Genomic DNA, 27,786 nt, shown 5'->3' with positions numbered 1-27,786 from the left:
AACCCACTGACTGAGTTGCAGAGGGCCTGTACTATTTCATGCCTTTGTTTAGAATCAAGCCTATGTTAATGTGATTAGGTATAGTTAAGGCTCTCCTAACATATCAAGAGGTCCTATGATACCACATCACTATCTTTTGAGGGATTCAGAAGAATGATAAGGGATCTAGGAACATATTCTGAGTCACCTTGTAAAGAACAATAATAATGACAGCTAACATTTACTAGGCAGTAAAATGTTCTAGATACTACATTAAGGACTTCTTTGATCATCTCAATTCTTTTAACAATCTCATATATTAATTTCTATTATCTCAAAACTCAGACTCTGCGCACTTAGAATAATTTGCTTAAGGTCATGCGGTAGGGCTGAAATTAGAAGCAAATCTGTCTGAGTCCAAGTCTGCCATTTTAACCACCATGTTATACTGAGGAAAGGGTAAGCCTGTGCCTTTGAGGCAATTATCACCTTTAATATCAGAATGTCTTCTTTGACTGAAGGACAAAAACCAGCTGGGTTATTTTCACCAACTCTGCAGCAAATGTCTTGCAGTTACCACATTATTAAAGCTGTATGATATGTTGACATAACCAACAAGGTAATTACAATAGAATTCTAAAGTGTTTTATAAATTTCTAACTATCATAGAAAGAACTGCAAATTGAAATGCAGTAGTTCCTGTTTTAGTCAGCATATTATGGAAACTTTAATAATTCAATTACATGTTTAGGTACCTCCAGAGATGTTACAGTAAAAGTGTTTTAAGAAAAAAGAAGGCATCATTCTGACAGAAAACAATTTTAACTTTTCTCTTACATCATCCAACTCATGATAAAAGATATTTTATGTTACTGGAAAAAACACTATAATAGTACCATTAAATACATAGATTATAAGAAAAAAAAAAGACTCCAAATAAACAACAACAGAAAAGAATGAGAGGAGGGAAGAGGATCAGAGTTTCTCAGAGAAGTCATCTTTTCTTGTGTGTCTGAGAAACTAAAATGAGTCAAAGACTGTAAATTGAATTATTCCAGTCCCAAGGGCAAAGAGGTAAGAGAATTTGGTAACTTAAGATTAAAAAAAAAAGACTTACCTTTAGGAGAGCCAAAGCTACATGAAAGATTATGTTCAAACCCTGAAATAGAAAAAGAAAGTGAAAATTAGTAGTGCCACATATACCACGATTTTATTATTTCCCCAAGACTTCCATATATCTTTAATAAAATTTCTAATTGCTTTCATCTTCACAAACAATAACTAAACTATGAGTTTTTCTTTAAGGCGTTTTCTTTCCCTGAGTGGCTTGTTGTAAATTTTAGGTGCTATTTAATCAATGTTCACATAAAATTGTTTTTACAATAAGTTATTTCCCTTCCATCAATTTCTGGATTATTTGCATGTGCCTAAGTCTTGTGAAAGTCAATTCCTTGCTCAAGCTGGCATAATGATGCAGAAGTCTAAAATTATTAATTGAAATTCCTAACCCTAATCTGGACATCTCGGTGTTACAGTTAAACTACAAGTAGCAGAGAGAATAAAATAAAACAAAACAAGGCAATGTTGCCGATAAGTGGGACAGATTGTGTACTGGAGGCTTTAAGTATCACACTGCATTTCCACTACTGTTCTTACTGTTTTCTTATTTGTTTTAGTGATTGCTTTCAAGTATTATTCGTATAACTAGAAGTGGTCATTAGGGGCTATCTGCCAGACTTCCTTTTCTTTTCTGAAAACCATAGCAATATTTCTTTAGAAATAAACAAATTAAATTTTTCCCGAAGAAGCCATTCTAGAACTGAATTTTGAACTCTGGGTTCTGCCCAATTGCTCTGAAGAGATGCTGAGTTATTAAATTCAAAAGATAGAGAATCTTATATGATAAAGATAACAATCAGAAATAAGTTTGCTACAAAATGTGCTGTTTCCTTGCCATGCAAGTCATCATACATAAGAAAAAAGATATTTCAAGTATGAGTTGGCATAAGACCCGTAAGTCCAGGGTCTATTTCACGTGCCCTCTTCATCATAGTCACTGATACACTCTGGCTGGCTTTTGGATATGGAGCTGTACCAAATGTACTACCCAAAAAGCTTACAATAAACCATGCTTTTTCTGTTTCTGAAATAACTCCAGAAGCAAGGATTAGGCCCAGATATTTAGAGTGTATTCCTGTTATGATTTGCTAACATAACCTTTCACATTCAGCTACCAGAAATATGACATAATGATGGAAGGAATGAATGATAAACACAAATATTCAGTTGGTTAAAATATAAACCAAATATTTTTAGTTTTGGGTTTACTCAGTTAATTCTTTAAGAAACCAAAAGAAGTAGGAAATAAGTATAATCAGGCCAGGAGATAAAAACAAATGAACGCAGTTCATAACCATACTAAGAAATTATCCTAGACTGGTTTTGATCATAATTTGCCAATAGAGAAAAGAAAGACTATTACAGATTTTAAAATGTGGGTTACAATTAAGCAAAATTTGCTTTCTGAATCAAAATTTGACTTCTTACCCACCAGCTGCTGCCCACCTGCCAAAACTTAAAGGCCAATATAAAAAAGACCTACTGCCCTGTTCTCCAACTCTGTCCACCACCACCACCACATCACAACTGCTAGGCAACAGTGAATTCTCACAACCTGAGTGCTTATCAGCTTGCCATCAGAACCTGATCCACTATTTCTCTGGTTCTTGTTTTTCCAGGCACTGCTCAAAATGTAAACCCCTCTCATCTTTGTTTTCTCATCTTCATAATGCTCTGGTCCTTTATCCTAAGCCAGTTTCCTACTCCTCCTGTCCTTCCCAAATCCTTTCATGGTAGCCTTTGGAAACTCCACTCCATGTTCAGCTATCGTGGCTGTATTCTTAACCTCCCTGTCAAACATTCCCCCCAAATTCCTAATATTCACAGGAATAGTGAAATTTCATTGATTCTTATAACAACCTATAAAATGATTCTCATTTTTTAGAGTATGAATGTGACTAGCCCAATATTATACATGTAAAAACCAAAAAGAAAATTCTAAGCCCTCCAACTGACTAAATGGAGGACCAAAGGGACCCAACTAAACCTGAAAAAATTGTTCAGAACATGACAGCAAGGTGGAATCAGGCATGCCTCATTATACCCTCCTCCCTTTGGAGTTCAGGCACACAACTGACCAGAATTAACATTAAAAGAGAGATCCTAAGACAGACAGAAAAGACCCTGTAGCAATAAGATACCAAATTCCAACCTGACGCTAAGCATAGCATCACGTGGCAGATAGCAGGGCCCTGAAAGAAACCAAACTGTTTTATCCCAAAATAGATTCTTTAACATATTTTGAAATGGTTCTAAAAAGCTATCTCTTGTGGGGAAAATTTACATTCTATAGAGGATTCCCTTCTCTTTCCAGGTCATTTTATGATCCTGAAGACAGATTGGCTGAGAGTCTAGAATCTTTTAAGGATCTCTAAAGGAAACATTCGCCATTTATTGCCTCTGGGAGTGGTTACTTAGGAGACTTTATATACATAATAAGAACCCCAGTCTTTACAACCCCTTATCTTAACCCAGACACTCCTTTCTATTGATTCCAGGTTTTTAGATAATAACAACTCTTTCAACCAATTGCCAATCAGGAAATCTTTGCCAATCTGGGCAACAAAGTGAGACCCCCTCTCTACAAGAAAGTAAAAAAAAAAATTAGCCAGATGTGATGGTGCACACCTGTGGTCCCACCTTCATGGGAGGCTGGGGCAGGAGGAATGCTTGAACTGAGGAGGTTGAGCTGCAGTGAGTCAAGATCACACCATTGCACACCAGCCTAGATGACAGAGCAAGATCCTGTCTCAAAAAACAAACAAACAAACAAAGAAAAAAAAAAGATAACATTTTTGAATCCACCTGTGCTCTGGAAGCCCCAGCTTTGAGTTGTCCTGCCTTACTGCACTGAATGAATGTATGCTTCACATCACATGTATTGACTGATGTCGTTTTTGTTTTTTGAGACAGAGTATTGCTCTGTCACCCAGGCTGGAGTGCAGTGGTGCAATCTTGGCTCACTGCAACCTCCACTTCCCAGGTTCAGGCGATTCTTATGCCTCAGCCTCCAGTGTAGCTGGGGCTACAGGCTCTGCCACCACACCTGGCTAACTTTTGTATTTTTAGTAGAGCCGGGGTTTCACCATTTTGGCCAGGCTAGTCTCAAACTCCTGACCTCAAGTGATCCACCGGTCTTGGCCTCCCAAAGTGCCGGGATTACATGTGTGAGCCACAGCACCCGGCCTGATGTCTTTTTTTATTTTTATTTTTAGAAGAGTCTCGTTCTGTCACCCAGGCTGGAGTGCAGTGGCACAATCAGAGCTCACTGCACCCTTGATGTTTTGAACTCAAGTAATCTTTCCACATCAGCTTCCCAAGTAGCTGGAACTACAGGCATGTGCCACCACACCCAGATAATTTTTTTTTTTTTTGGTAGAGAGGGTTTCACTATATTGCCAAGCTATTCTTGAACTCCTGGTCTCGAGCAACCCTCTGCCTCAGCCTCCCAAAGTGCTAGGATTAAGGGCATGAGCCACTGTGCTCGGCAATGGATTAATATCTTATGTTTCCCTAAAACATATAAAACCAATCTGAAACCCAATCACCTTGTGCACATGTTCTCAGGACCTCCTGAGGCTGTGTCATGGATCATAGTCTATAACTTGGCAAAATAAACCTCTAAATTGAATGAAACCCGTCTCAGATGCTTTTTAGTTTACATATATGTTTAGTCAGGCTAGAATCACCCCCTCAAGCCACCTGATGTCTAGTCTAGTGAGATTTTCTCACACAGTGCTGGTATAATGTGCATAGTAAATGCTTATTTGAAGACTGAATGATTAAACTACAGTAGATTTCCCAAATTTTCTGGGGTTGATTTATTTCCCTGTGGACCCAACTAGACCAATTTACAGAATTATCATCAAATTACAGTAAGAACCCCTTTCTTCAATTATCTCAAAATCAAACAATTAGACAACCAAGCTGTGCAAAACACAAAGAACTTACAAGCAAAAATTAAATAAAGATCTCTAAATAGCCAAAATGGCTCTCACAAACACCAAGAGAAATCTTTGCTCAACTTTTTATTCTATACATACTTCCAGTTAGTTTGGTGATATGATTTTGAAGTTTGTAGACATTAGAAGTAGCAAACCTCAAGATAAAGTATGTGCCAGATGGGATCAGGGATAGATAGCCTATAGTGACAGTTGTCAGAATTAAAATATCAGATCTCACAGAAATAGAAGATAAAAAAAAAAAAAAAAAAAAAAGATAAAATGCATAGCTCTCTGGGTCCACTTGGGGGAGCCAATAATCTTCAATAGTAACTACTGTTAATTATCACTATTAGTAATGACAATCCAGCAGGATTAATGCATGCTTATATCATGTTACAATACTGTGCTTAAGAAGGGAGGTGAGTGTGTGTTTTAAATAAAAAGTAGATAATGATGTTTTGAAGTTTGGGAAGCTAAAGAGGAAACTTTCAGTTACCAGAAAAATTTATATATGTAAATTCTTTAAACAAGTTCAGAAGAATAAGGTATTATATATTTGCTTATATGAAGCTCTAGACATTAACCCATAAAAATAAAGACTTCATAAGCCTTGAACTAAAGTAAAACAGAGTGGCTCGACAATGCAAACAAATACACTTTAAGACATTGATAGAATTCAGAAAAGAACTTGTTATTCTATCAGGTTTTTTTTTTTTTTTTTTTTAAGAGATAGAGTTTTACTCTTTCACACAGGCTGGAGTGCAGGGGTGTGATCACCACTCGCTGCAGCCTCAACCTCCCAGGCTCAAGCAATTCTCTCAACTCAGCTTCCAAGTAGCTGGGACTACATGTGTGTGCCACCATACCTGGCTAATTTTTAACTTTTTTTGTAGAGATGAGGTATCCCTATGTTGCCCAAGCTGGTCTCCAATTCCTGGGCTCAAGTGATCCTTCTGCCTTGGCCTCATAAAATGCTGGGATTATAGGCATGAGACACCACACTTAGCCTTGAAATGTATTTTTAAAAGCAAAAGATGTCATACATTTTCAAGATGCCTCCCATTTTTAGGACTATGTAATCCCCAGCAATTTGTTTGTTCTTAAGGGGAAAACATGTACCTAGTAGAAGTCAAAGGGCTAAAAGTGTGGAGAATTATTAAGAGTAAAAAATAAGTAAACATGTTATGGCCACATCATTTATAGTACAAGGTCTAACTCCAAATGCAAAATAATAACCAACATCTACTGAGTATTTTGTATGTGCCAAGATATGAATGAATTACATTAAAGGCATGTCCTTATTTCATCCCACAACCACCTAAAATTCCATTTTATATACAAGGAAATCAGGATTTAAAGAAATCAAAGTAACTTTCCTAAGTCCAACACCTAATAAGTGCAGATCTAGGATTTTAACCTAAGCAGCCTAATTCCAAAAGTGATACTCTAAACAATTAAGTTAGAGAAGAGGATTCAATGAATATATGAATGAATACATCTCTTATTTGGATATTATTTAATGTGTCCTCTACTTCCTAAAGGATTAAAGCAATTCTTTCAATTTAAAGGCAGGTAAATTTTGAGAGCAGAGAGTAAAAAGATAACAAACAGGTGACTTCTACCAGAACTAAATTCTATTATTTGTTTCCACATTGAAAACACAAAAAGTAGCTGACTGCTTGCAGTATATGAGGCAACAAAAACCCAGCTTGTTGTGGGAAGAAAGGGTCACCACCTTCCTCTAATGACAACTGATTGAGATCAGCCTTGTATGCATGAAGAAGTAGCTTTTTAACTGATTTGGATACTGCTATTTCAAAATTCAATGACATTCTGGCAACATCTTTGCTTTAAAGAACACCTACAAGTAATTGCCCCAAATTGAATAATTGCTCCAAAGTGCAGATCATGGTGTTCTCGGGTAGGCCAAGGATTAAGCACCCACAGTCTTGCATAAAATAACGGCTGACAGTAGAGCACCCACTGAAACAAAGACATCGAACATTTTGGCTCTGATAAGCAGGCAATCGTGGGTTCAGAGGGAGCTGACAGATTGCGTGAGAAGCTGTCAAAAACTTAAGCTGACAGCACTGAGAACAAATGCTGAAAAGGTAGTGTCAAAAAGTACCAAGTGTGCATCAGCACCTGGGTTCTTAGGAATCAAAATAAAAGGGAAATAATGGAAATCCTAACAACAAGTCAGTAACCCAAATTACCAAATTATCAAACCAAAAATGGCCAAAGTAAATGGAGCAGGTTCACAGACAAAGCTAGAAGAAATGGGGTTCTGTCCTTTCTGACCCATCCAGAAGAAAACATACCACCCTAGGAAGAGATAATGACTAAATGAGATAGCATACATCAAATAAACTGAGTATTTGGTAAATATTCAACAAACATTAGCAATTATTATTAGGTTCATGTATTCATTGCCTAATATATCCAGTATTTTATATTTTTCACTTAATCCTCTCAGTAACTCTATGGCATATGTGTTATTGCCACCATTTTAGAGATGACTAAACTGAAGCTCAGAGACAGAACCCTGTTAGTAAATGGTAAAGCCAGGCTATAACTCAGGTCTTTCAGACTAAAGCAAATCCATGCTTTTTCCCACTAATTCCATATTGAGTGCTAACTCAGTGAGGCTTTGGTTGGATATCTGTGATGGATTCAAGAGTCCCAATTCTTTGATGCTTCTCCCATTGAGAGTTAAGGTCTCTGTTCTCTCATTTCAACCTGGGCAGACTATGGTACTGCTTTTGCCAGTAGAATATGGTGGAAGCGGTGCCATGCTAGTTTATGTGCCCAGTCCTTGAGATATTGACAGCTTTCATGTCCAGTCTCTTGGAACACTCACTCTTAGAAGCCAGCTACCATATAAGAAGTGCAATTATACTTACACCCCCTTGCTCTCTAAGTAACCAAGCAATCACAAGAAGGCCTGGAGGACCAGATATCATCAGTAAAGAAGAAAGACCAAGAATCACCAAAGTGGTAGATATGTGAGTAAAGAAGTCATCTGGAAGTGAATCAGGTGGTCCAGCCAATGCCAAGTGGATCAGAGATGAACCACATAGCTGAATTCCAAAATTTCTGACTCATGAGATTGTAAGAAAATAAATGATTGCTTTTAATTATTTTTTTCACTTGGAAATAATTTCAGATTTAGAAAAAATTTGCAAAAACAGTACCAAGAAGTTCTACATATCCTTCACTCAGTTTCACCCAAACATTAACATCTTACATAACCACAGTATAATGATCAAAACCAAGAAACTATTATTTTTATCAAATGCCCCACTAATGCCCTTTTTCTGGTCCAGGATGCAATTCTGGATTATATATTGAATTTGGTTGTCATGTCTCCTTAGTCTCCTTTCATATAGGACCGTTTTCAGCCTTTATTTTTCATGACCTTGATGCTTTGGAAGAGTATCGGCCAGTTATTTTATAAAATGTCTCTCAATTCGATATGTCTGCTGGTTCCTTATGATTAAAGTCAGAATATGTATTTTTGGCACAAATACCACAGAAGTGATGATGTGCCCTTCTCAGTGCATCCTTTTTTTTATTATTATTATACTTTATGTTCTAGGGAACATGTGCACAACATGCAGGTTTGTTACATATGTATACATGTGCCATGTTGATGTGCTGCACCCATTAACTCATCATTTACATTAGGTATATCTCCTAATGCTATCCCTTCCCCCTCCCCCGACCCCACAACAGGCCCCGGTGTGTGATGTTCCTGTTCCTGTGTCTAAGTGATCTTATTGTTCAATTCCCACCTAGGAGTGACAACATGCGGTGTTTGGTTTTCTGTCTTGCGATAGTTTGCTGCTTCTCAGTGCATTCTATCAAGAGGTTACATAACATCACTATATGTCTCGCTATAAAAATCACTGTCCCTTTAAAGTCACTCGGTTTTCATGTAGCTTGTTATATATTACAGGTAATCAGAAGAAAATCCCTTTGACTTCTCTTTGATAAATTTCTTGCTGCTATGATCTATAAAGCAATGGATTGTTTCAAAGAAAGTAGTGAAAGTGACAGATAATTAACAGGCAAAAAGAAATAAGTTAATACTAGCTGCTCTTAAATATAGGTTCTACAGCAAGAATATTTAGAATATTAGCCAAAATTCTTTTACTTTATTCTGCTTCTCATGTTTTAAGCTGTTTATTTTAGGATGGCTAATGGTGCAACGAAATAAAAACGAGTGTGGACCGTTTGGTTTTGTTCTGAATGGTCACAGAGGTCGGATACACACTGAAATCATCGCTTTTTTTTTTTTTTTTTTTTTTTTTAAGTTTGCACATGACAACAAGTACCTTGTATACAAATTAAGACTGCTGTTTACCTAGGTAATATCCATTCAGGAGCATAGGCAAGGGCCCGAGGAACTCATGTCTAAAACACCAAAGCACGGCACAAGGCCACATTGACAAATGGGATCCTAATTAAACTAAAGAGACTTCTGCACAGGCAAAAAAACTAACCATCCAGAGTGAACAGGCAACCCACAGAATGGGAAATAGTTTTTGCATAATCTAACTCATCTGAACCAAAGGCTAATATCCAGAACCGTATCAAGACCCAAACAATTTAACAAGAAAAAACAACCCCATCAAAAAGTGGGCAGGGATATGAAGCAGAGACACTTCTCAAAGAACGACATGCATACAGCCACAGAACACAGAAGAAAATGGCTGCGTCATCACTCGGCCATCAGAGACAATTGCAAATCATAACCACAATGACGATAAATCACACCAGTTAGACATGACAATCTTAAACAAGTCAGGAACAGACGGTGCTTGGAGAGGTTGTGGAGAAAATAGGAACACTTTATGCGTTGGTGGGATTAGTAAACAGTTCCAACCCATTATGCGAAAACAGTGATGGGCGATTCCTCAAGGATCCTAGAATAGAAGTACCATATGAGCCAGCATACCCATTATCTGGGTATAATACCCCAAAGGATTATAAATCATGCTGCTATAAGACACATGCACACTATGTTTCAATCTGTGGGGCAGCTATTCACAATAGGCAAACAGACTTGAATCAACCCAAATGTCCCATCAGTGACAGACTGGATTAAGAAACATGTGGCACATGTAAAGCCATGAGGATAAACTGATTGGCAGGCCATAAAAGGATGAGTTTGATGCCTTTGTAGGGACATGGATGGCAGCTGGAAACATCATTTCTCAGAAACTATCAGCAAGAAAGAAAACAAACAACCATAAAAAAAAGAAAAAAAATGTTCTCACTATAGGTGGGAACTGAACATGAGGAAATCAGCTTGGAGCTCGGGAAGCCGGGAACATCACACACGCGAGCTATTATGGGGAGGGGGAGGGGGAGGGGGAGGATTGCATTGGGAGTTATACCTGATGTAAAGGACGGATTGATGGGTGCATGAGCGAGTTGATGGGTGCGCACAACCAACACGGCACAAGTATAGACATATGTAACAAACCTGCACGTTCATGCACATGTACCCTAAGAATTAAAGTATTAAAAAAAAAACAAAAAGCGACAAAGAAAAAAACAAAAACCAGACATGCTGTTTTAAAACCCTCCTGGCTAAGTCCTCCCTTATTTTTACTATTAATTTACTAACATATACCAAAAAAAGGATGATTCCCACCCTTCCTTTCCTCCAACTTAATTATATATTTTCCATTTTATTATAGAGTTATTTGTTACACTTTTTTTTCATAAATGATTAGTGAATGAGAAAGAGTTCAAGAATGGGTAGGGATGAGAAATAAGTTTAACATGAATGCATCTGTTTAGTCATAAGTAATTTTAAAATATTTTCTTGTTACTTGTTTGTACAGATTCAGTAGTAAAATATCTACAAAGTCTAAAAGTCTTTATCATAGGTGACTCTGAGATTTTTTTTAAAAAAACATAGTTTTGCTATTATTTATTTATTCATTTATTTTAAACTGTTATTTTAGGTTCAAAGGTATATGTTCAGGTTTGTTATGCAGGTAAACTTGTGTCATGGGGGTTTGTTGAACAGGGAAAGAATATTTAGAGGTTTGTGACATCTGAATTAGATAAAACTTTCAGAAACAAGGCAGGTAAAATGAGATAATAAAATCAAATTCGAGGTTTTAACATGTGTTTCAAACTGACCCAACAGTCCAATAGATAGTTTTTTGGATGAACATAGAAATTGACCTTTTTGGTCTTGAAGCTTGAATCTTAACATTGGTTTTATCTGATTCCTTACTCAACAAAGGACTTTGAGGTCTCTCAAAAAAAAAATATGGAAGAACTGAAACTCACCAGATCACCATATCCAGACAATGAGATAACGGCCCCTCATTCATCTTAATTGCTTCCTTGCCCCTCCCTAGTTCCTGTTTCTTACACATTGTTATGTCTCTTCCCTGCTATATAAATCCCTAGTTTTAGTTTGTCAGGGAGACGGATTTGAGACTGAGCTCCCATCTCATCTCGTCTGCTGCAGCCCCCAGTGACAGCCTTCTTCCTTGGCAATAATCGTCATCTTAATCATTGGCTTTCCGTGCTGTGAGCAGCAGGACCTAGACTGAACCCCTGGTGTTGTGGTATATTCATCAAATCTGTATGTCAAGCATTTTGAGGACATTTACAAAGATGCATAAGTCATCCCTACACTCAAAGGACTCCCAGATTAGGATAGCAGATAAAAATATAAACAGAAAACACACCACCCAGGGAATGATGGGGAGGTATGATCTGAACATTAGAGCACTGAAGTATTGCTATAAAGTCCCTATACACATGTTCCATTGGCCACTGAACATTGGCATTCACCTTTCTGTTCTCAAATTCTCTTAAGTCATGATATACATCGGATTATATTGTTTTCCAGTTACAGTTATCAGTCAACTATCCCAGGCTGCAGGGATGCTTTTGATACTCTTGATAATGACAAAGGACTTCTTATAAATTGCCATTGGCTGATCTTGACCTTCTCCTTCCACCAGGCTTCTGCCAGTTTTCCATTAACCCAATCCATCCAGAAATCATTTGCTAGAGTTCTTGTGCTCATACCCCTTTTCTTTCTTTCTTTTTCTTTTTTTGAGATGAAGTCTTGCTCTGTTGCTCGGGCTAGAGTGCAGTGGTGCAATCTCAGCTCACTGCAACCTCCGCCTCCTGGGCTTAAGCTAATCTCCTGCCTCAGCCTCTCGAGTAGCTGGGATTACAGGTGTGCACCACTATGCTCAGCTAATTTTTGTACTTTTAGTAGAGATGGGTTTCACCACATTAGTCAGGCTGGTCTCGAACTCCTGACCTCAAGTGATCCACTCGCCTCGGCCTCCTAAAGTGCTGGGATTACAGGCTGAGCCACTGTACCGGGTCCCCTTTTCTTTCTTTTTTTCTTCTTCTTTCTTCTTTCTTCTTCTTCTTCTTTTTTGGAAACACGGTCTTGCTCTGTCACCCAGGCTGGAGTGTAGTGGTGCTATCATGGCTCACCACAGCCTCAACCTTCCAGGCTCAAGCCATCCTCCCACCTCAGCCTCCCAAGTAGCTGGGTCTACAGGTGCACGCCACTATGCCTAGTTAATTTTTCTATATATATATATTTTTTTTAATAGAGACAGGCTTTTGCCATGTTGCCCAGGCTGGTCTCAAACTCTCCACTTAAAAAAAAATCTATAAAAATGCCACAACATGGTATAAAAGTAGGCACATAGACCAGTAGAACAGAACAGAGAACTCAGAAATAAAGCTACATAGTTACAGCTAACTGATCTTGAACAAAACCAACAAGAACTTACACTGGGGGGCGGGTACAGTGGCTCACACCTGTAATCCTAACGCTTTGGAAGGCTGAGGCAGGAGGACTGCTTGAACCCAGGAGTTCAAAACCAGCCTGGGCAACAGAGCGAGACCCCATCTCTACAAAAAATAAAAAACTAGTCAGGTGTGGCCGCGAATGCCTGTAGTCCGAGCTACTTGGCTGGGTGAGGCAGGGGAATCGTCTGGGCCCATAAGGTTGAGGCTGCAGTGAGCCGTGATCATGACCCTGCACTCCAGCCTGGGTGACAAGGCAAGACTCTGTCTCAAAACAAAAACAAAAACAAACAACAAAATCTTACACTGGGGAAAGGATAACTTCTTCAATAAACGGTGCTAGGAAAATTGTATAGCCACATGCAGAAGAATGAAACTGGACCATTATCTCACCATATACAAAAATCAACTCAAAGTAGATTAAAGACTTAAAAGTAAAACCTGAAACTAAAGAAATATTAGAAGAAAAAATCTAAAGAACCCTCTCCTGGTTGTTGGTTTAGGCAAAGAATTTGTGACAAAGGCCTCAAAAGATCAGGCAACAAAACCAAAAATAAGTGATAGGGACTTTATTAAACTAAAAAGCTCCCACACAGAAAAACAAAACAAAACAAAACAAAACTCAACAGAGTGAAGAGATAACCTGTAGAATGGGATAAAATATTGGCAAATTATTTATCCAATAGGGACTAATATCTAGAACAGATAAGGAACTCAACTCAACAGGAAAAAGACAAATAATCCCATTCATATTTGGGCAAAGGATATGAATAGACATTTCTCAAAAGAAGAAATACAAACAGCCAACAGGTATATGAAAAAATGCTTAACCTCATGAATCATCACAGAAATGCAAATCAAAACCACAATGAGATAGCAGACCTCAGCCAGAATCTCTATTATTAAAAAAGACAAAAAGTAACCAGATGTCGACAAGGAAGTGGAGAAAAGGGAACTCATATACACTGTCAGTGGGAATGTAAACTAGTACAGCCACTATGGAAAACGGTATGGAGATTTCTTAAAAAACTAAAAGTATAATTACCATTTGACCCAGCAATGCCACTACTGGGAATCTACTCAAAGAAAAAGAAGTCAATATATCAAAGAACTCACAGTCAAATATACAGTTAGGAGGCTTTAAAACACCCAAGAAATGGTATGTAATTTTGCCTGGAAACAGTTGATGAATTGAGCAAGAGGCTGTACGGACACTGACAAACCAGGAAATGCTATGCATAGTAAACTCTCATCCCTCCAAGGGGTGAAGTCCTAGGTTTATATCATGCTGGGAAACCAGTAATCAGTGTATTCATCTTCGGGGACCCTTTCTCTTCTGTCCTCATCCATTTATGTATAGGTAAATGTTAGTGAAGTTTAAACACTAGGGAAAGCAGAGACAGAAGTGATTTAAGAGAAAAACATTGAAAAACAGTACACAAGAGAGGGTTTGTAAAGTTAAATCATATAAACGACTCCACTGCTACCAACCATGTCTCTGTGAAGATGTAAGAAGGATGTTACTAATTATATGAACTCACAATTTAAAAAAATCACCAGCAGGGGCAACTCCACCTTTCCTCTACCTTTTTCCCCCTGCCACCTAAAGACACTAGCAGCCTGGTACACATAAAAACACAGAGTGAACTTTAAGAATCATAATGATATACCCTGAGGATCACTAAGGAGCCTAAGTTTCTCTCTGCCTTTCAGGGGATCTAGCATCTTTCTGCCAAGAAGTACAAAAGACTAAACATACCACTTCACAGTAGCTATTGCGTGGTAAATCTTAATTGCTATGCTACCATCTGTATAACACTTTACTGCACAGAACTTTTGAGTATACAGTTTCATTCAACTGTAAAAATATTAATCAGGCATATAGGCCATTATTAATTACCTCCATTTTACAATGCAAGCTTAAATATGTTAGATGATTTACCTCAGTTCACAGAATTAAGACTGGAATGACAAGTTTCCTGATTATAATTCAGTTCTCTTTCCATTAGACCATTGGCTCTTAACCATGGTTGCTTATTAAAATCACCTGGGGAGCTTTTATAACACACAGAGGCAGGAGATCCATCTTAGGTCAATTAAATAGAAATTTCTCAGGAGTAGAATGCAGTCACTTGTATTTTTAAGAACTTCCCGGGAGTTTCTAGTATGAAACCAGACTGAGAACTGAGCATTACCAAGTTTTCAAGCCAATTATTCATTAGAATCACCCAGGAAGCTTTAATAATATCCCAAAGTTTAATTTAACTGAACTGGGGGAGGGCCCAGACTCTCCAGGTGATTCTAATACCCAGCTAAGTGTAGCAATCACAGCATAACACCTCTAACAAGCACATCTAAAAATTCTTTAACTTAAAATCTCCTTACAGTTTTAGTATTTAAAATGTTTCTAAAGGTCACTTGTATAATCACTAAAAATAATGTGAATTTTAGATTAATTCATTAAGGGGTATATAATTAAGCAGAAAATGATAACAGCAGAAGGAACTAATATATTTTTAAAAATAAGACTGATATTCATCTGTACTTAGAGGAGTGTACGGCTTCTTTTAATTGAGGTGGGGCAAATGAAGATATTACACCTCTATGGAACCTGTTAACGCAGATCATGGAACATTATCAAAATGTAACATACTAAATTCCCTAATAAATAGTTAGGAAATAGCTTTCAGGTAATATTCATGTAGGTAATAATACAGTAAGAAAAGGTAATTGATGTTTCCCACAGTGAGTAAACTAGTACATTAGATCTTATTTGAATCATGCAAAAAATCTCCTAAAGTATCTAATTTATTAAGGTAATATTACATGTTATATATTTGAAAATGAATATATATCACAAAAATGAATATTAAAGTTGGGATACACTGTAAGCTAGTCTTTATATTCTCCAATCATTTGCCAGCAGCAAAAAATGATGAGTGACCACTTTGAAAGTTGTTGAAAATAGGTTATTTGTATCAAATTTCAAAAGTGTCTTCATTGATTTATGTCTGTGTGTATGTAAGTACACATGTGCATACAGGTGGTATTTCATTTTAATAGGGAGTTACACAACACATTACTTGAAAAGCTACAGGAAGTGTAATGGGTTAAGCTTAATAAATATGTGATAAAAGTTTGAAAGATTAATGGTGGAAAAAACCCCAGCATATGATGAAAGCTAAACAACAAAAAAATTCAACTCAGCAGATTAATTTTATGAAACTGGTGACAGAAGAGATTTCAGAGAAAACAAGCTATCAATATTGTTTAGTTAAAAAATTCCATTGTCCTACTACTGGGTATGTAGCCAAAGGAAAAAAAATCAGTGTATCAACAAGATACCTGCACTCACATGTTTATTGCAGCACTATTCATGATAGTAAATATATGAAATCAATCTAAGTGTCCATTAACGGATGGATGTGTAAAGAAAATGTAGTATATACACACAATGGAATACTATTCAGCAATAAAAAAAAGAATAAAATGTCATTTGCAGCAACATAGATGAAACTGGAGGTCATTATGTTAACTGAAATAAGCCAGGCACAGAAACACAATTATGTTCTCACCTATATGTAGGAGGTTAAAAAGTTGATCTCATGGAGATAGACAACAGAATGACAGGGCTGGATGTGGTGGCTCTCACCTGTAATCCCAGGACTTTGGGAGGGCAAGGTGGAAGCATTGCTTGATTTCAGGAGTTCAAGACCAGCCTGGGCAACACATTACTAAAATTAAATTTTTTGTTTTGTTTTGTGTTTTGAGACAGTCTCGCTCTGTCGCCCAGGCTGGGGTGTGGTGGCATGATCTCAGCTCACTGAAGCCTCCACCTCCCAAATTCAAGCAATTCTCCTGCCTTAGCCTCCCAAGTAGCTGGGATTACAGGCGCCCATCACCACGCTGGCTAATGTTTGTATTTTTAGTGGAAACAGGGTTTTGTCACGTTGGCCAGACTGGTCTTGAACTCCTGACCTCAGGTGATCGGTCCGTCTTGGCCTCCCAAAGTGCTAGGATTACAGGTGTGAGCCACTGTGCCTGGCCAAATTTTTTAAAAAATTAGCTGGGCATACTGGTGTACACCTGCAGTCCTGGCCATTCAGGAAACTGAGGTAGGAGATTGCTTAAACCCAGGAGGTTGGGACTGAAGTGAGTTATGATCATGCCACTGTACTCCAGCCTAGGTGACAGAGTGAGATCCTGTCTCGAAAAGAAAAAAGAGAGAGAGAGAATGATAGATACCAGCGGCTAGGAAGGGTATTGGGTAGGGGAATGGAGAGAGCTTGGCTAATAGGTACAAACATACAGTTAGATAGAAGATAGAAGTTTTAATGTTCTATAGCAGGGTAGTATGACTATAAGTAGCTAGAAGAAAGAACTTGAAATGTCCCCAGACACAGAAAAGATACATACTCAAGGTGATGGATATCCCAAATACCCTAACTTGATCATTACACATTCTATGCATGTAACAAATACTCATATGTACTCCATATATAGGCAAAATATTATATGTCAATAAAAAGGTTCCATTGAAAATCAATGTTTGCTCATAAATTATAAGTTATGTCCACAAATTTTAACATAAATATATATTACTTGGCTCCCTAGAAACTACATTCCTTACTAGAAGAGCCAAAAATACATGCTTTTGTAACTACTATTAATTTCTTACTATAATCTGAAAATGTAAAATGTTTATAAAACACAACACAAATGATATAAACTGGTTTTTTTTTGTTTTTTTTTTTGAGACGGAGTCTTGCTCTGTCGCCCGGGCTGGAGTGCAGTGGCCGGATCTCAGCTCACTGCAAGCTCCACCTCCCGGGTTTACGCCATTCTCCTGCCTCAGCCTCCGGAGTAGCTAGGACTACAGGTGCCCGCCACCTCGCCCGGCTAGTTTTTTGTATTTTAGTAGAGACGGGGTTTCACCGTGTTAGCCAGGATGGTCTCGATCTCCTGACCTCGTGATCCACCCGTCTCGGTCTCCCAAAGTGCTGGGATTACAGGCTTGAGCCACCGCGCCCGGCCATAAACTCTTAAATATAACAAAATATTCCAATTATTCTGATGAGCAATTGATTTTTCTTGAATATTAACTATATATAAGTTGGTTAAGGTCTTATTTCTATAGCTTTATGACATCCCTATTTAGGCAAAAAGCACAGTAATCATAATTTAAGAGCATAGTTTTCCTATTTGTACTTATCCATCTATACATTAGGGATATGTAAAATCTACAACTTCTAACCAGTGAATTATAATTATCCACTTTTTTAGAAAGCATAAATAAGCTTCTAGTATATTTTCAGTTAAGTAATTTATCTAGCAAACCATTTTCTATTAGTAATTAGCTTTTATGGAACAAAATATCCACAACTTTGGGTACCATAAACTATATCTAGTCATATTTAACCGTAAAATTTATTTAAACCATAAAATGGATGAGAGTGCTTGTTCCTTTATCAGGAGCCAAGCAAGAGAAAGGTACTTATCAAATGGAGGCAGATAATTAAATCACTCATGCTGAAACTTCTTTCCCAAGTAACCCTGTCCTTACATCATGAAATTTACTGGAAATCACAGATTTCCATAGTGAGGAGGAGATGTCTCCATTTAAAAAAAGACGGAAGAATTAGTTTAGTTAATTGCTCTGAGATCTACTAAATGACAAAACAAAAACAATTTAAAAGTGATAGCTACAAGGCAAAGAGACCTAATTAGCAAAGAACAATGTAGCAACAGTAATACAGTGGTGGCTGCAAAAATTTTATAATTATAGGGAAAGGCTCTATAAGCCCTGTGAAATTCATTCCCATTTAAACATATTATATTAAGCCTAACATTAAGCAGTCTGCAAGTTCACAGTAGAAGTTCATTAATACTATGCTATAAATCAAAAGCTTTAGAGTAGGAGTTAGAAGATCCATATCACAGTTCCATTTCTGCCACCAACTAGCTTAGTTAAGTGTCTCAACCTCTCCCATGTGTAAGATTGCTAAACAATAAATTGAGGAGTATCAGTTAAGAATAACAAAAGAGATTTGTTAAAACTTCAGATTCCTGGATCCCACCCTGGATAATTCTGATTCAGTAAGTCCAAGATGGGTATTAACATCTGTATTTCAGTGCCTCTCACCTCAGTCTGCAGACCCTAGAAACCACTGATTTCTGTGTCTTTTACAAGGTAAGAGAAGTCAAATAAGAAAAACGTAGAAATACTGGTATAGGTCAACCGAGGAGGGCCTTATACAACAAGAAGGCTTGAATTCCAATTCCTCATTTCACCATTCCTGCTACTGCCCCTGAAATTCATCGCAGTGAAACTGCTGGGGTGAAAAATCACTAGTGAAGTGTCTTTCTGATTACTTCCTGAGTGTCTTCCTATTTCTCTAACTGGGATTTAATTTCCCAGGCTCCTTGTGGCAGGGACCCCATTTCTTTCTCTCAGGTGGCCAACTGACCAGGACAGAAGCTCAGTTCAAGGTAATCACCTCCTTGAAACATCTCCTAACTTCCAGCCCCATTAAAGAGATGTATTAATGTCAGCCTATGATACCACCTAAAATGCTTGGGATGTTTGTCCCTTCCAGATCTTATGTCAAAATGTAATCCCCAACACTGAAGGTGGGACCTGGTGGGAGGTGTTTGGATCATGGAGGTGGTTCCCTCATGAAAGCCTTAGCACCTTCCCTTTGGTGATGGGTGAATTCTGGCTCTGGTAGTTCATGCAAGATCTCGTTGTTTAAAAGTGTGTGGCACATCCCCCATCTCTCTCTTGGTCCCTCTCTTGCCATGTGATATGCTGGTTCTCCTTCACCTTCTGCCATGATGGTAAGCTTCCTGAGGTTCTCACCAGGAGCTGAACACTTCTGAGTTCCCTGTGGTCATACCTGGTCCTCAGCTAGCTTCTTAGGTGACCTCAAGTCTTGTGGCTTTAAATACATAACATACACTAATAACTCCCAAATTAACATTTTAGCCTCAATGTCTCCTCTGAACTCCAGAATCATATATTCAACTATCTTAAGATCTCTACTTGGATGTCCTAATAGGAATCAAAAACATGTCAAAGTATGAATTCCTTATTTTCCCCATAAACCTGTTCTTCCTTCAATCTCTTCTACCTCAGTTAATGGTAAGTGCACTCCTCTAGTTGCATAAGCAAAAAATCATAGAAGTATCCTTTCTTTCTCTCACAACTCACAGTTAACCTATCAGCAAATCTTTTCGGATCTACTTGCTAAACATATCCCAAATTCAACCACTTCTTACCATTCCCACTCCTCCCACCCTTACCTAAGCCATCATCACCTCCTGATCTGGATTAATACAACAGTTGCTTGTTCTCCTCACTCCTACTCTTGACCCCCCACCGCCTATTCTCCAGAGTGACTCCTTTTCTCTAGAGTGACAGTAGCTGCAGTGATCCCTTTAAGAGAGACATCAGATCCTATCATTTCTCTTCCAAATCTTGCTTTTCTTCCCCACTTAGATATTATGTTTTACCAGGTCAGAAATTTGGACTGACTGATTTCCTCAGTGTCCAGAATAGTGCTTGGCACATAGTAGTGCTAAATAAATAGTTGTCAAATGAGTGACCAAAGTACAAAAATAGGAGGGACATAAAGGGCACAGGGGGAGCCCAAAGGTAGAAAGATCAGTACTTCTTGGGTAGACTTGGAAATGTTTCACAATGCAGTAGATGCTTACAAAGCAGTTTTGCCTGAATGAGGTAGAGAAATAAATACAAATTGGTCACATTAAAGTATTGGGAGGAAAGCAGTGCAAACCAACAGCACAGCATCTGTAAAGGCAGAGAGAAACAAAGCAGCCAGAACTGCTGGTGATCTGGGAGGGATGAGACCAAGAAAGTGCATGTGAGGGATGAAGCTGGAGAGGGAGGCAGGTGTTTTACTGCTTGCTGGCTCTCCTTGACCCCTGCAGCCTGCTGTATCTTGGTCCCAGCTGTTATCAGATCTAGGGATAGCTGGGCAACATAAAAGAAATTTTATTTCCCTTGAAGTCTGACCCATTCCTCCTTTTATTCTTTTTTGGAGAGGCAATAAAGCATGGTGGTTATGAGACAGACTCAGAGCCAGCCTTCTTAGGTCTGAATCAACTTTGCATCTCCTCCTAACTATATGACTTACAGTTATTTTAACTCTCTCTACCTCAGTTTCCTTATAGACACCTCAGAGGGTGTTTTTAAAAGAATTAAACGACTTATTATATGAAAAACACTTAGAAAAGTGTCTGACACATAGTTAAGCACTATATGTCCGGACACATTATCATGTTAAAGTCCCCCAAACAGTTTATCAGATAGACCATGAAATATCACTAAACAGGACAGAGTCTGGGGAAGTGCATCCATTCATGCCTTTGGATGCCAAATCCCAACCACTGTAAACAGATATTGATAATAAGCAGAGAATTTGAGGAAAATAACCAGGAAGGCAAATATCCCTCCTGTTGTAGTATTTACCAGCTTCATTGTGTGAATATGCCTCACACCTAACTGCTACTATTCTTTTTACTATAGTATGCCTTTACTTCCTTTTGTATTATCCTAAAAAAAAAAAATAGAGTAGATAACACTTGGCTGAATTTTTCATGTTACTGAATATGCCTTTGAAGGTATCCTTTTCAGGGAAATATTCGTAATTCCTTTGATCTGTTCTCATGCGAACTAATTTTAAATTCATTTGTTCACCTATAAATTATCTTCAAGACTCTTATAAATCGTCTAAAAAATAAAACTAGACAGAATTCTGTAGCATAGGTCCAAATACCACAGTCTATTATTAAAGAATTACCTAATCTACTTAGAGTAATAACTTTAAGCCCTAATGCTAAGCTAAACTATCTACTCTGGCTTTCAGCTTGAGATCAGTCATGGTTCTTTCAACCTTTACTGTCATACTTAAGTCCTCTTCTTTTAAACCAGGGTATTGGCTTAAACTACCTACAGGGTTCCTTTCAAGTCTAACAATCCGTGATTTTTTTTTTCCTTTTTTTTTTTTTTTGAGATGGAGTCTCACTCTGTCTCCAGGCTGGAGTGCAGTGGTGCGATCTTGGCTCACTGCAACCTCCACCTTCTGAGTCCAAGCGATTTTCCTGCCTCAGCCTCCCAAGCTGGGACTACAAGTGCGCGCCACCACACCCAGCTAATTTTTTGTACTTTTAGTAGAGATGGGGTTTTACCATGTTGGCCAGGATGGTCTCAATCTCTTGCTTGACCTTGTGATCCTCACGCCTTGGCCTCCCAAAGTGCTGAGATTACAGGTGTGAACCACCGTACCCAGCCCATGATTCTTTATGATTCGAATATAGTAGAAAGATAGTCCCTTGTTTTTTCTGATTTTAAAAGAACAGATTGAATAGGCGTACAGAGCCATGGAAGTCTTTAAGTTCTAGTTCTCAGAAGATGTAGCAAGGAAGGCAACAACATTACCATGAAACAGTCTGAAAACCAAGATGCATTTACAGAACATGCCTATAGAATCTAGCCTTTTAAGACTGGAATAATTTCCAGAGATCTTGCAAAGTTAAAGAGAGGGTGAGTCTACGAATGACAGTGAAGATGGAAGCCAGGAATGGCAAAAAAAAGAAAATTCTCAAGTTAGGAGTTCCAGGGTATAACAGGGTTTTTTGTTTGTTTTGTTGGTTGATTTTGCATTCAGATTATCCATTAGAAAAAAAATACTTCAAAAGTATTATAATAATCTATTTTCACAGTTGTAAAAGCAAGAGAATTAAAATCATGAAAAGTTATCAAAGTACACTGGGTAAGTTCCTTTTCTAGATATCTTAAACATGACAAGTATCCAGATAGGATGACAGTGCAAGCTGTCCATACAAATCCTAGCAGCTCTCATGACATTTGTCTAGTCTCACAGCAATGCTTGTGAATGCACTGGGCTACACTAGATAAAATCAAGACACTGGTTAGGCGTAGTGGCTCATGCCTGTATTCCCAGCACTTTGGGAGGTCGAGGCGAGTGGATCTCTTGAGGTCAGGAGTTCAAGACCAGCCTGGCCAACATGGTGAAACCCCTTCTTTACTCAAAATACAAAATAGCTGGGCATGGTGGTGCGTACCTGTAATCCCAGCTATTGGGGAAGCTGAGGCAGAAGAATTGCTTGAACCCAGGAGGTGGAGGTTGCAGTGAGCAGAGATTGCACCACTGCCCTCCAGCCTGGACAACAGAGCGAGATGCTGTTTCGAAAAATAAAAATAAAATAGCAAGATACTCCTTAGCATCACTTCAGGGGAGGTAGGAAGAAAGGGTAATATTATCCTTATATATAAGAGTTCATTTGGAAAAACTTTCTACTCATTAAGTTTTTTTCTAGGCCACAATTTTACTTTTAGTCAATCTATACATTTCTGAGAAGTCATTTTATGCCTCTTTTAATTTCCTTTAGGACCCTGAACTTGTGTGAGGCTGGATGACCCCTCAGGTGTGAACAACTAACTCTATGACTCTCTGGCTAAAACTAAAGGATTCCTTCTCAGAGAAAACTGTGGATAGACACTTTATCCTGTTGAACCCACACTGGTGCACTGGACACAAGAGTATTCAGTTTTAAATATAATCAACCAGGGTTTGGGGAAAATCCAAACATCAAGAGAATAGCATTCTCACCCAAAAAAAAGGTCTTATTGGAGTCAAGTAATTACTCTAGAATTTACAGAGAGTCATTGGGGCTAATTTGTTTGGGGTTTTTTTCTGACTTTTATTTTAGATTCACGGGATACATGTGCAGGTCTGTTACCTGACTATATTGCATAATGCTGAGGTTTGGGGTGTGAATGATCCCATCACCCAGGTGCTGAGCATAGTATCCAGCAGTTAGCTTATCAACCCTTGCCCCTACCCTTTTCCTCCCCTCCTCTATTAGTCTAGAGTTGTTCCAATGTCTATTGTTGCTATCTTTATGTCCCTGAGTAGTCAATGTTTAGCTCCTATTTACAAGTGCAAATATGAGGCATTTGGTTTTCTGTTCTCGTATCAATTCACTTAGGATAATGGCCTCCAGTTGAATCCATGTTGCTTTAAGCGACATGATTTTGTTCTTTTCGTGACTGCAAAGTATCCCGTGGTATATGTGTACCACATTTTCTTTATCCAATTCACCGATTGGTACCTAGATTGATGCCATTTTTTGGTACTATGAATAGTGCTGCAATTAACATGTGAGTGTATGTGTCTTTTTGGATAGAAAGATTTGTTTTCTTTTGAATATATATCCAGTAATGGGATTGCTGGGTCAAATGGTAGTTCTGTTTTAAGTTATTTGAGGAAATCACCAAGCTCTTTCCATAGTGGCTGAACTGAATTTACATTCCCACCAACAATGTATAAGTGTTTCCTTTTCTCCACAGCATCATCAGCATCTGTTATTTATTTTCACTTTTTAGTAATAGCCATGTTGACTGGTGTGAGATGGTCTCATTGTGGTTTTGATTTGAATTTCTCTAATGATTAGTGATATGGAGCATTTTTTCATGTTTTTTTTTTTTTGTTTGTTTGTTTTGTTTTGTTTTTTTGGCTGCTTGTATGTCTTCTTTTGAGAAGTGTCTCTTCATGTCTTTTGTCCATTTTTAAAATTAGGTTGTTTTTTGCTTGTTCAAGTGTTTATATTCCTTATAGATTCTATGTATTAGACTTTTGTCAGATGCATGGTGTGCAAATATCTTCTCCTATTCTGTAGGTTGTCTGTTTGTTCTGTTGATAATTTCTTTTGCTATGCAGAGGCTCTTTAATTTAATTAGGTTCCACTTGTCAATTTTTTGTTTTTGTTGCAATTGCTTTTGAGGATTTAGTTTCTTTCCCAAGGCTGATGTCCAGAATAGTGTTTCCTAGGTTTTCTTCTAGGATTCGTATAGTTTGTGATGTCACATTTAAATCTTTAATCCTTCTTGAGTTAATTTTTGTATATGGTGACAGGTAGGGGTCCAGTTACATTCTTCTGCATATGGCTGGCCAACTATCCCAGCACCATTTATTGAATAGGGAGTCCTTTCTCCACTGCTGATTTTCATTGACTTTGTCAAAGATCAGATATTTGTAGGTGTGCATCTTTATTCCTGGGTTCTCTATTCTGTTCCTTCGGTCTAGGTGTCTATTTTTGTGCCAGTACCATGCTGTTTTGGTTACTATAGCCTTATAGTATAGTTTGAAGTCAGGTAATGTGATGCCTCCAGCTTTATTCTTTTTGCTTTGGATTGCTTTGGCTATTTGGGCTCTTTTGGTTCCATACGAATTTTAGAATAGTTTTATTTAGTTCTGTCAAAAATGACATTGGTGGCCGGGTGTGGTGGTTCACTCCTGTAATCCCAGCATTTTGGGAGGCTGAGCCGGGTGGATTACTTGAGGTCAGGAGTTCAAGACCAACCTGGCCAACATGGTGAAACCCCATCTCTACTAAAAATAAAAAATTAGCTGGGCGTGGTGGCATGCGCCTGTAGTCCCAGCTACTCGGGAAGCTGAGGCAGGAGAATCTCTTGAATCTGTGAGGCAGAGGTTGCAGTGAGCCAAGATTGTGCCACTGCACTCCAGCCTGGGAGGTTGCAGTGAGCTGAGATCGTGCCACCGCACTCCAGCCTGGGCGACAGAGTGATGAGACTCAGTCTCAGAGAAAAGAAAAAAGAAAAAAAAAAAACATTGGCAGTTTGATAGGAGTAGCATTGTATCTGTAGGTTACTTTGAACAGTATGGCCATATTAATGATACTGATTCTTCCAATCCATGAACAAGAAATGTTTTTTCATTTGTTTGTGTCATCTATGATTTCTTTTAGCAGCATTTTGTGGTTCTCCTTGTAGAGATCTTCCACTTCCTTGGTTAGATGTATTCTTAGGCATTTTGTGTGTGTGGCTCTTGTAAAGGGGATTGCATTCTTTATTTGGCTCTGAGCTTGAACATTATTAGTGTATACAAATGCTACTGATTTTTGTACATTGATTTTGTAACCTCAAATGTTACTGAAGTTGATAATTTTAGCTTTTCATATTTTAATGCTGTAAAAATTTAAAGACAATTTGAAGAGGAAAGAACTAGGTAACAAGTTACAAATAGAAATAAAAGTTGTAGTTGAATTTTAAATGGATCCCAATTAAATATTTGTAGGTCATAATGCTTGGACAATAAATAACTGGGTTTTGAATATAATTCTCTTTAATAATTTCTCTCAGCAATGTTACTGCTGTTTAACATTGGTACAAATAACAAAATGTAACTGCTGACTAATAAAATTTAGTGCTGAGAGTAAAGAGTAAGAAATTAGTCTGGAATATCTTCTGCAGACAGACTCTGGATTCCTTTCCTCTTCTACAAAGAAATACAGTTATAATGATTGGCACATGAGATTACCCAAAAAAGAAAATCAGATTTTGGTGGATTATTTTCTTTCTTTTTTTTTTTTTAAATTATTTTAAGTGACACATAATAATTGTACATATTATTGGTTACAATGTGATGTTTCAAAACATATACATTGTGTAATGTTAAAATCAGGCTAATCAGCATATCCATCACCTGAAACATTTATCACTTTTTTGGGGGTATGAAGACACAGAACCTTTTATTCTGGTCATTTTAAGATATACAATAACTTGTTGTTGACTATAGTCACCCTACCATGCAATAGAATACCAGAACTTGTTCTTTCTTTCTAATTGTAATTTTATGCCTTTCAGTCATCCTCTTCCCATCCATCTCTTTCTTTACTAGTTGTTTTTCTGTTTGTTGTTTTCCAAAGCTTTGCTAGAGAAAAGGCATTCTGTGGGGGCAGTATCAGCATTGCTTAAGTGTAAGTTACATGTGCAGGCTATCAGGTTCCATATCCTATAACCACCAACAAAATCCGAATCAGCATTTAAATAGGATCACCATGTGATTCAAATGCGTACTAACATTTTGAGGCCCACTTACTATAGTTCCTCTGGCTCAAAGAGTTTATGATCCTATAGCAATGAAATCTGATTCTTAACAAAGGTGTCTTTGAAATAAGGTAAAAGGGAAACTCACTGGACCTGGAAATAACATTTTAGTGAAAGGAAAGGATTGTGCTATGCATATGACAAGTGTTATTTAATCCTCACAACAACCTTAAGCAATTGGTATTATTATCTTCTTCTTACAGAGAAGAAAACAGAAGTGCTACAGAGCTGAAATTATTTGCCTAAGGTTGCATAGACTGTAAGCAGCAGCTTACAAGAAAGGTGGCTGAGTAGTCACAAAACACAAACCAAATGAGTCAACCAACAAATGTTTACCGATTACTTCTATTTTCAGCAAAAACAAAATTAAGACAGAATATGATAAGTACAAAATCTTGTGATTCATGTAAGTACAAAATAATCAGATATAAAATAATTTTGCATAAAAAAGAAACAAATAAGCCACAGGTCACAAAGTTTCAAATGGGCCACACTTCTGCTTTTTTCATTTCATCTATTTTGGCATTTTTCTTTTAGACACTGTATTTCTATTACGTATAGTGTTTCAAAATATAAAATACTTCCTACAAACAGCAGATGGCACCATGCATCAGTGAAGGAATGACAAAAGTCAGAAAATCAAGCTGTCTTATTTCTATCTTTCAGAAAATGACTCAAATTTTCTAACTAGCCTTATAATAGTAACAGATAATTTAAAATACCTCATTTTGATAATTCACTAATGATGAAGTTATTTTTTCCCTCTCTTTATCCTAGCAATTAGACCACCAGGAAAGGAAGTTACTTTTGATTCAGACTTGCTGATAACAAAAACAAAATTATGTGAAAAAATAAAAGAAGAAAGAGGTATGCTAATATATAAAAAGTCTGCCAAGGCTGGGCATGGTGGCATACACCTGTAATCCCAATGAGTTACTTGGGAGGCTGTGGAGAGAGGATCGCATAAACCCAGGATTTTGA

At 37.7% G+C, this 27,786-nt stretch overlaps 1 protein-coding gene across 2 annotated transcripts in view; it reads right to left on the bottom strand.

The window, feature by feature from the left end:
- Positions 1 to 27,786, bottom strand: part of RABGAP1L (RAB GTPase activating protein 1 like) — an 808,808-nt gene that overhangs the window by 253,889 nt on the left and 527,133 nt on the right. For both annotated transcript variants that reach the window (XM_017866952.1, XM_017866951.1), the window contains exon 18: positions 1,097 to 1,138. In XM_017866952.1, the coding sequence (XP_017722441.1) occupies positions 1,097 to 1,138 (42 nt within the window). The remainder of the gene's footprint in view (positions 1 to 1,096; positions 1,139 to 27,786) is intronic.

The sequence above is a fragment of the Rhinopithecus bieti genome, unplaced genomic scaffold (assembly GCF_001698545.2).
Source record: "Rhinopithecus bieti isolate Rb0 unplaced genomic scaffold, ASM169854v2 scaffold_1853, whole genome shotgun sequence".
In the NCBI taxonomy this organism is placed as follows: domain Eukaryota; kingdom Metazoa; phylum Chordata; class Mammalia; order Primates; family Cercopithecidae; genus Rhinopithecus; species Rhinopithecus bieti.
This window is presented reverse-complemented; position numbering and strand designations above follow the sequence as displayed.